The 9,061-nt window shown below is 37.9% G+C and overlaps 1 protein-coding gene across 1 annotated transcript in view; it reads left to right on the plus strand.

The window, feature by feature from the left end:
• LOC149007053 (DNA (cytosine-5)-methyltransferase DRM2-like) overlaps positions 1-6,667 on the plus strand; it is a 29,204-nt gene extending 22,537 nt beyond the window's left edge. The window contains exons 9-11 of the mRNA XM_089167010.1: positions 4,430-4,539; positions 4,674-5,417; positions 5,555-6,667. Of these exons, the coding sequence (XP_089023136.1) occupies positions 4,430-4,539; positions 4,674-5,417; positions 5,555-5,986 (1,286 nt within the window). The 3' untranslated portion in view covers positions 5,987-6,667. The remainder of the gene's footprint in view (positions 1-4,429; positions 4,540-4,673; positions 5,418-5,554) is intronic.
• The last annotated feature ends 2,394 nt before the right edge of the window (positions 6,668-9,061 follow it).

Below are 9,061 nucleotides of genomic sequence, written 5' to 3' on the forward strand. Positions count from 1 at the left end.
TCAACCCAACTGGACCAGCTGGTTCATGAGAAAAAAAAATCCCAAATTTCATGGGAAACATGGGAAATTTCATCGAAATCGAGAATTTTTTCCTATAAGTTTCATAGCTTTCCCATATTTTCAAATTTTTTTTTTTGTTTCTTTCATGTTTTCCCAAATACCATGACAAATACCCCTCCATCAGGACTTCTCTATCCAAATTGTGTATTCCCTCAGATTAGTTATCTTAGGCATGTTGATGACTAGACTTATTGTTGGAGTCTGCTAGGAGTCCAACTCTATTAGAGTTTGTATTCATGTAATTTTCTATTTTTTGTTACCCAAGTAAGGGTATTTATGTAATAGTGTTATTTTCACTTTATTATAAATAGAGGGCTTGAGATCACATTGATCACAATAAGCCATTCTACCACAATCGGCTTTTTGAACATGACATAAGAGCCTAAGTTCAATTAGGATCTTCTTCTGAATTTTTTTTCAAACCCATCGCAAACCATTGCAATTGGGTTTACTATCGTTCTCCAGTTCCGACAGGACCTTCTTCTGAAATTTTCTTTTCCTTTTCAAACCCATTGCAATTGGGTTTATTATCGTTCTTCAGTTCCTGCCACTGCACTTCATTTCAGTTCCGCCTCGAAGACCAGAAAGAAAAAAAAAATCATTCTTCAGTTTCCTGCCGCTGCAGTATCGTTTCAGTTCTGACTCGAAGACCCGAAAGAAAAAAAAGAGGGAAAGAAGAAGAGAAGAAGAACCATGCTTCCTGCTGCTATTGCCGCTGCTTCTACAGCTCTTGCTACTGCTGCTGCTTCCTGCGCCATCGAGAGAAAAAAAAGGGGGAGAGAAAGCAGTAGAACAGACGCTGCTACTGCCGCTGCTTCCTGTGCCTCAACTCTTAAAACAGTGAGTTTACCTCTGAATTTTTCTCTCAGTTTCTGGTGTTTAAGTCTCAGTTTCCGTTGTGGAAGTCCCTGTGATCCCGATCAAATCACTGTAGAGTTCCATTAGACTTGGGGCTTCTTCTATCGATCGAATTTGCCGTAGGCTAGGAAAAACAATATTTGAAGGGAACTCCTGGAAAAGGAATACTTTTGTCACCCATTGATAATCTAAGAGTAGAAGCATACATTGATGCAGACTGGGCTGGATCTCCAGACAGGAAGTCAATTTTCAGGTTACTGTAACTTTGTTGGAGGTAATCTAGTTACTTGGAGAAGTAAGAAACAGAATGTGGTAGCTTTATCCAGTACCGAAGCTGAATATAGAGCTATGGTTCGTGGAGTTTGTGAGCTACTATGTTTTAAAGGCTTGCTACAAGATCTTGAAGTCCAAGTTCCAATATGATGCTATATTGTGACAACAAGGCTGCTATTAGTATTGCTAATAATCCGGTGCAACATGATCGAACTAAGCACATTGAAATTGACTGGTTTTTTGTCAAAGGAAAGCTAGAACAAAGGCTTATCTGCATGCCTTTTATGAGGTCTGGAGACCAAGTGGCAAATGTTTTCACTAAGGGTTTGAAAGAAGGAGATTTCCTTCCTATTGTAGGCAAGTTGGGCATGACTAACATCTATGCCTCAACTTGAGGGGGAGTGTTGGAGTTTACTAGGAGTCCAACTCTTTTAGAGTTTGTATTCATGTAATTTTCTATTTTCTTGTTACCCAAGTAAGGGTATTTATGTAATAGTGTTATTTCCACTTTATTATAAATAGAGGGCTTGAGATCACATTGATCACAATAAGCCATTCTACCACAATTGGCTTTTTCAACACTTATAAAGTTACAATTGTCGATTACCTTGACAACCATAGGCATAAAATGTCATGGAATGTCTATGTTCGTTGGTTGGATGAGAAGATGTTTACATGCATAGTACTGCTCAGCTTATATGATGGATCCACCGAGGCACTCCTCTTGGCACTGAGTTGTACTTTCCTTTTATTGTCAGTTACTTTGTATTTGATGTTTTGAAGTTAGATTTTATATATTGAATGTTATGTACTTAAGTAGTAAAGTTTATAGTGTACTTCTCAGACAACTCTACATTGATCTTATGTACATTGATTTTTTTTAGCAAAATACAGCCAATGTGTTCTTTAAACTCTAATTAACTTAATTGCAGAGTCCCACCGTAAAATACTCCCTAAAACCTATTGAAACTTCATGTCGAAACTTACACAAAAAGTCCTAAGTTTCCTCGAAATTTCCTAGTCTCCCACCTAGGTTTCTCATTTTCACCTGGTCGAAACTTGAGTTTCCCTCGAAATTTTTTTCTATGGGTGGGGGAGGGCTGGGGAAGTTTGCACAATAAAGAGGTAGGGAGGGGGAGAATTTCAGTAGAGGAAGGAGTGGATGGGGGCTGGACTTACAAGTGGTTGATGGCTGTAGAGCTGCCGTTTGTTGTTGAACTGTTACAAGAACATGGAGAAGCTTTGAAGAAGATGGTCTATACACCTGCCCTAGCCCTCCCAAGAAGACCACAACAATTTGCTCAAAATCTCAGATTCAACTTCCTTTACAATGATGCAAGTTAGGCTATATGTAGCCTTACAATTGGAGAAAAAAAGACTTGAGACTCTACCTTGTAAACCTAACTTGACTCAACTAGGGAATCATTTATGGGCTAGGATCTCCTTTACAACCTATAAATGGCAACAACAAATAAAAGAAGGTAACTTGCAAAATAAAAGCTATCCAAAGGCAGCTTAATTGAAAATAGATTCTAATTGGTACTTCAACTCTAGCTGGGACTCTCAATACTAACTCAATTAAAGAAATAAAATTAGATATGGACTCAAGAAAATATAAAGAAAATTAGACTAAAATAATAACCAAAAGAAGTGGGAAATTACCAAAATACCATGGTAGGGTTCAGCCAGCCCACTAGGTGTGCCAATGGGCTTGATTCTTGGCCCAAATTAGTGATTCGGGGGGGGGGGGGGGGGGTTTGTTTTGTTTTCGGGAGTGGCTGCGTGTTTATAATTTTCTGCAATTGAAGATCTTCAAAGTTTCCATTCCCTTCTTCAAGTAAGTATCAAGACTCAACCCCCACCCCCCCCGACCCGGCCTCTGCTTCCCCTTCGGGGGAGATCACCTCGGCGAGATCTCGCCCCTGAAACCGGACTCGACCACTCGGCAGATCTCGGCGAGATGGCCATTTTTCGGCAAACGGAGCCTTGATGCCGAACACACTAGTGGCCTGGGGGAAAACAGCCCTTAAGAGATAATACCCATATGTGCCAGCGGGATTAGAGAGCGGATATAACAAAAAAACCAAATGCTGTGGGGTGCGGTTATATACATGTAAAAACCAAGGCAGTCATGTGATCAAACTCAAACAAGATCAAGAAACATCATAGGTTACAACAACCAAGAATAGAATGAAAAAAGAAAAAAAACGTGAAGTTTTTAAAAACTAACGATAAGTCATAAGCAAAGAGGATGATTGCAGCCTCTTCTTCCCCTTTCCCTAGCTTGAGGCAACCCCTCCGCATCCCCAAACCCTAGTTCTCCCAATCCCAATCCCTTTAGGAAACATCTTTCCCCTCCACTCCCCTAGCTTTTGATCCAATCTGTAGTTCTATTCACCACCCCCTAACCCTAGGAAGACTAATCCCTTATCCTTCCCCTAAACCCTAAGCCTTATACATATATTTTTTGATTTTCTGTAATTTTTCTGGAATCTCAGACTTTTTCAAAGACCTAAAATTCATGGCAGACTTACGGCAATCTAACCATTAGATCTGCCTTAAACTTTAGGAATCTCATGCCCCCAACCTTAGTGATATTCCTTCTTAATTTCAGCCCAATCAGAGTCAATGCTTTGTGTAGCCATGGTCGCAGTGAGAGGAGTTAGTCTTCTTTGTCCTCTCAGGACTAAATGGGAATACAAAAATTCGGGTATCAAGTAATGATATCATTTCCCTTGTCTTATATGGTCCGTGTCAGACGGTGGTTACTTAGTGTAACCATTCATGATTACATGAAGAGTCCCTTTCTGGGGCAAGCTGGGTAAGGGAGATTTTGCTTAAGAAGCCTTGCAAGTTCTCCAAATTTTCTTCATGAAGGAAATCTGCCTTACAAGTTCTCCCTGTTTGTGGCAAGGTGGGTGAGGAACTCTTTCAAGTTCTCCCACTTACTGGTGCTTCAAAATGTGGTGAAAAATAAAGTGCCAAATCTGTAAAGAATTTGATGAAGTCGAAGCTGTGCACAAAATCTGGATGATCTCAACCAAAATAATTGGTGGCACGTAGTTTCTCGCCCATAGTCATCATGATAATTAGCTGATGCCATTATGAATTCCTTTTAACTAGTATTCATAGCCATATATGTAATTATGCATTACTTTTTTCATCCATATATTACAGCTTTCTTTGCTTTTAACCATTTTCAGTGTTCATTCTTATTTATCACTTAAAACATTTGCAGGTCCAGACTCTTCAATTATGGTGCTGACTGACTTCATATCCGCAGCTCAAATGGCAAGGGAAGCTGATGTTCAAATGTGGAAGCAGCCTCGTTTACCTCCGGATGATCAGGTATGTTTATAATCCAATGCAAGACTAGTGGATAGCTCTAAGACCTATCAAGGAACACTTTTGAAAATTATTATCCTTATTGTATGTCTATGTTGAGTTTGTCATAAGGATATGGCTGTTACTTGTTTTCACAGCCAGGCCCAAGTCATAGCCAAATTGATCCTCGAAGCAAGAGGAGGCAACCCTTTGATGATGAGAGGTGGGAAAGGAAAAGGCAAAAGGGGTTTGAAAAGAAAGTCCTGGATGATGATGATGAGACGATTCGTCTTCCAAACCCAATGCTAGGATTTGGGGTGCCTGGTGAACCACCCATCCTGATTCATAGAACGCTTCCAGAGGCAGCCAGTGGGTCACCTTATTTCTATTATGAAAATGTGGCACTTGCTCCGAAAGGCGTTTGGAAAACGATTTCACGTTTCTTATATGATATTGAGCCAGAGTTTGTTGATTCTCAACATCTTTGTGCAACTGCAAGAAAGAGAGGTTACGTTCACAATCTACCAATCCACAACAGACATCCTATTTTACCTCTTCAACCACGCACAATACATGAGGCTCTTCCCTTGACGAAGAAATGGTGGCCCTCATGGGACCCAAGGACAAAGTTAAATTGTGTACAAACTTGTACTGCAAGTGCCAAGTTAACTGAGAGGATACGTAGGGCCCTTGAAGCCAGTGAAGGTGTTCCACCTTTGAAGGTCCAGAAGGAAATTCTTGATGAATGTCGAAAATGGAATCTTGTCTGGGTTGGGAGGAATAAAGTTGCCCCTCTTGAGCCTGATGAGATCGAAATGTTATTAGGGTTTCCTAAGAACCACACAAGAGGCGGTGGGATCAGTAGAACTGACAGACTTAAAGCATTGGGTAATTCATTTCAGGTCAGCATTCCTTGGTTTATCCATATTTTATATATATTTTTTCCCATGAATCTTCTTATCAGAAAGCTGAATCCTTTTCAAATGGAGTTCTCTTTATACTATGAATTCTCTATTTGAAAATGTGAACTTTGTTTCAGGTTGACACAGTAGCCTATCATCTATCTGTCTTGAAGAATATTTTCCCAAATGGAATCAACCTTTTATCACTTTTCTCTGGAATTGGTGGGGCTGAAGTAGCTTTACATCGGCTTGGCATCCCTCTAAAGAATGTTGTTTCAGTTGAAATTTCGGAAACTAGCAGAGATATTATGCGGAGCTGGTGGGAGCAAACTAACCAGACAGGTAAACTGATTGATTTTCCAGATGTTCAACAATTGAATGGTGATAGATTAGAGCAGCTGATTAATTCTTTTGGTGGCTTCGATCTAATTGTTGGTGGGAGTCCCTGCAACAACCTTTCGGGCGGTAACCGGGTGAGCAGAGATGGGCTTGAGGGCAAACATTCTTCTTTATTTTATGATTATTTTCGCATTCTAGATATTGTGAAGTGTATAATGGGGAAAAGTTAGTGGTTATCAAAACTCTCATCTAATTAGCTTCAAGTGATTTGAGTAATTAGACTCGAATTGGGTGAATGCTTCATCAGAATCAGAATCGGGAACTATCCAATCCTGATTCCAGCCAATTTTCAATTTAAAACTGTCACCTGGTTGTTGTTGAATCAAATTTCATTTTCATTTAGAACTCAGTAAAATAACTTGACAATGTAACTTTCTTACAGCAGGACCTTTGTTTTATAGAATAAAACACTCAGATTTTATGAAATCTCTCAGTTTTATTTCTATGGTTTCAACTTTCAACCAATTCTAAGGCTCTTGTGACTTGTGAGTTGTGCCGACAAAGATGGGCATTTCCAAACCTGACTTTCAAATGTTTGTCACGTAGTCTGGTAAGGCTATCCAGAAATTATGAATCTTGACATTGTTCGTTTTGGACGCTTCAATTAGGTGAGCTGCTCAAATCAAAGATGAAATATCTTCTTAGATCTGTTGCTTTGAGACAAATATTTAGTTAATACTCTTGATACCGAACCCGGATTAAATTTGAATGTACCAACCATTGGCTTGTTCAAGTGGTTCAAGTAATCAATTGAAATGGACAATCTTGCTTGACTAACACCAATCCTAGGAGTTCTGGGTGACCTTGGTGAAAACAGTTATGGGAAAGAGACAACACCGAAAGGTACATATGGCCCCCAAGAAAGCTACCTTTGCCTGGTTCATGTCGATGACCAAAGTAATACATCAGATTAATCTGTTTTCTTGGTATTTTCATAATCCTGTTTATCAAAAGAAGAATATAAGTCTAATAAAATCTGACAAAGCATTAGATACAAAAGAAGATGACACCAAAACAGCTTCTTAAGCTGTTTTATTAGTATTATCTTCACTGGCACCTAACCACTGTGGTTCATAGATTATCAAGTACCACCAAAATTGGTGACGGCAGGGTTGGAGGATATCTCAATTCTCAACTGCTAATTAAATGAACACTAGTGGTTGATGGAACCCTGCATTTTCCATGCTTTCCTAGCCAAATAAGTGACAAGACAGTAGATAACTGAGAAAGCTTCAAATCTTAAAGGAAAAGAGAAACCACACACAGTAAAAGTTTCATCCATTGTGGTTCTTGCAATAATACAAAAGCATCTAAACCAGTGCTTGTCAAACCTATCAAATGAACAGAAACATTATTAATACCCCACTTAGCAAATCAACTCTTCCTTCATTTTCACTTGCCTGCTTCCACTGGAAATATAAAAGGGAAAATGGTAGCTGCTAGTCACTGGTCCCACTAGCAATGCTCATGCTTGGTACCTAGTCTCCTATTATTGCACATTTGTTTAAGACCCTCTCTTTGTCTATCTCAAATACACAAATGATCCATTCCAATCACAGAGTCTTTATCTTCCTTATCTCTTCCATTTATTATATATATCTTTCTTAACCTCCAATTGGTTTGTCGGTTTTCTTACTCTAAGCAGCTTATGGCTTTTCTTAGTGAGTTCTACTTCTAACTCCTTGGTCTATGCTTTAACAAGAGTAGTAACATCTATCTGGGTTTTACCCTCATGAGTAGTCAACTGCATGCCCTCAAAGTGCTACAAAGCTTGTCTCAAATTCATATATACAGCTCAAAATTTGATGAGATTCAATATAATCTAGTGATTACTTGAATTGATTGCTTTCTGAGATTCATGATAGAAATAGAAAGGACTTGGGATTTAGGTGTTTTAAGCTAGAGATCTCCATTTTAATCTTCTAAGTATTTCTTTTGAGAGAAATAGACAAAGTATTCTCATATCTCAATGATGTGCTTGTGAGCTCGAATGAGGGCTCTTGAGTCTTGACAAGAGAGACACTGCTGGCCATCCGTTCTAGCTAGAAGTTGACCTTGTTTTTAATAAAGTGCAATCAAAACTGTTTTCTCCTGCCTTAAGTTGACTTCCAAATCTGAAAAGGATTCAAGTAAATGATTGAAGCATATGAAAAATAATTCATGAGGTGCAATGTTATTGAGTTATTTTATTTTTCATTGAATATAACATTTCATTTCATATGATATTATTATCTTCTAGACAATGATAATGATATGTTTTGGTAACGATGTATACTTTATATTAGAAAACTTTACATACTTATGTACAATAAAACTACTTTTAGGAATAAAGTTAAAAGGTAGTCAAAGAAAATATCAATTTGTGTTATTCATATACTCTCAAGTAGGAATTTTTGCTTATAGTTTAATTGATGCTTCACAATGATTTGAATATAAAATTCCTAGAGATTAAAATTGTCTATTTCATTATCTTTTGTGTGTGGTGGAGCGCTTGTGTTTATCTTTCTTTTGCACGTCTAACTATTTGTTTTTCAATAGGAAGGGTTATGTGAACAACTACTTGTCGAGATAAACAAACTAATGATAAGTGATAAGACAATTCATCACATTAGAAGATTGTAACGTTATCTCATGTGAGAACCAAACAGATGCACTCATACATATTAGTGGTAGATTCTATATATTATTTTACGAGTCTTAACCTAGAAGATTATTATCCTAACCTATTGTGTTCATCCATACTTTTATTTTTCTATTTTATGTATGTATATATCTATCTCATTTTGTGGCATATATATCCATCACCAGTATGATTTATTTTTTCTAATATTTCCCATTCAATATTTAATGCAAAACCTACATTTTGTCACTGTGATGTGTGATGTAGATATGTTTTCATTTTTCATGAAGAATATAGTATTAAGGTTTGGACCATGGGTGGCATGGCAGTGTTGATCCTTTCCTACCTAAACAGTATTTGAAAATTGACATGCATGCGCCCAAATAAAACTTCTATTACCTATTCGGCTATTCAATCAAACATGCTCTCTTTTCACTTTTCTTTTCTTTTTTTTGTCTTGTCGGTCTCACCTGTTTTCATTTATCTACAAACTATTAACTACTCAAGATTGACACCCCCCCCCCCCCCCCAAATAAAAATAAAAACTATTCAAGATAATGATAATCAGTTTGGAGTAGATAGAAGAGAACAAGTCAAGTAAAAAGAGCTCCGGGGAAATCTATTT

Source organism: Hakea prostrata, chromosome 8 (genome assembly GCF_041222555.1).
Source record: "Hakea prostrata isolate BN-2017 chromosome 8, UWA_Hpros_2, whole genome shotgun sequence".
NCBI lineage: Eukaryota > Viridiplantae > Streptophyta > Magnoliopsida > Proteales > Proteaceae > Hakea > Hakea prostrata.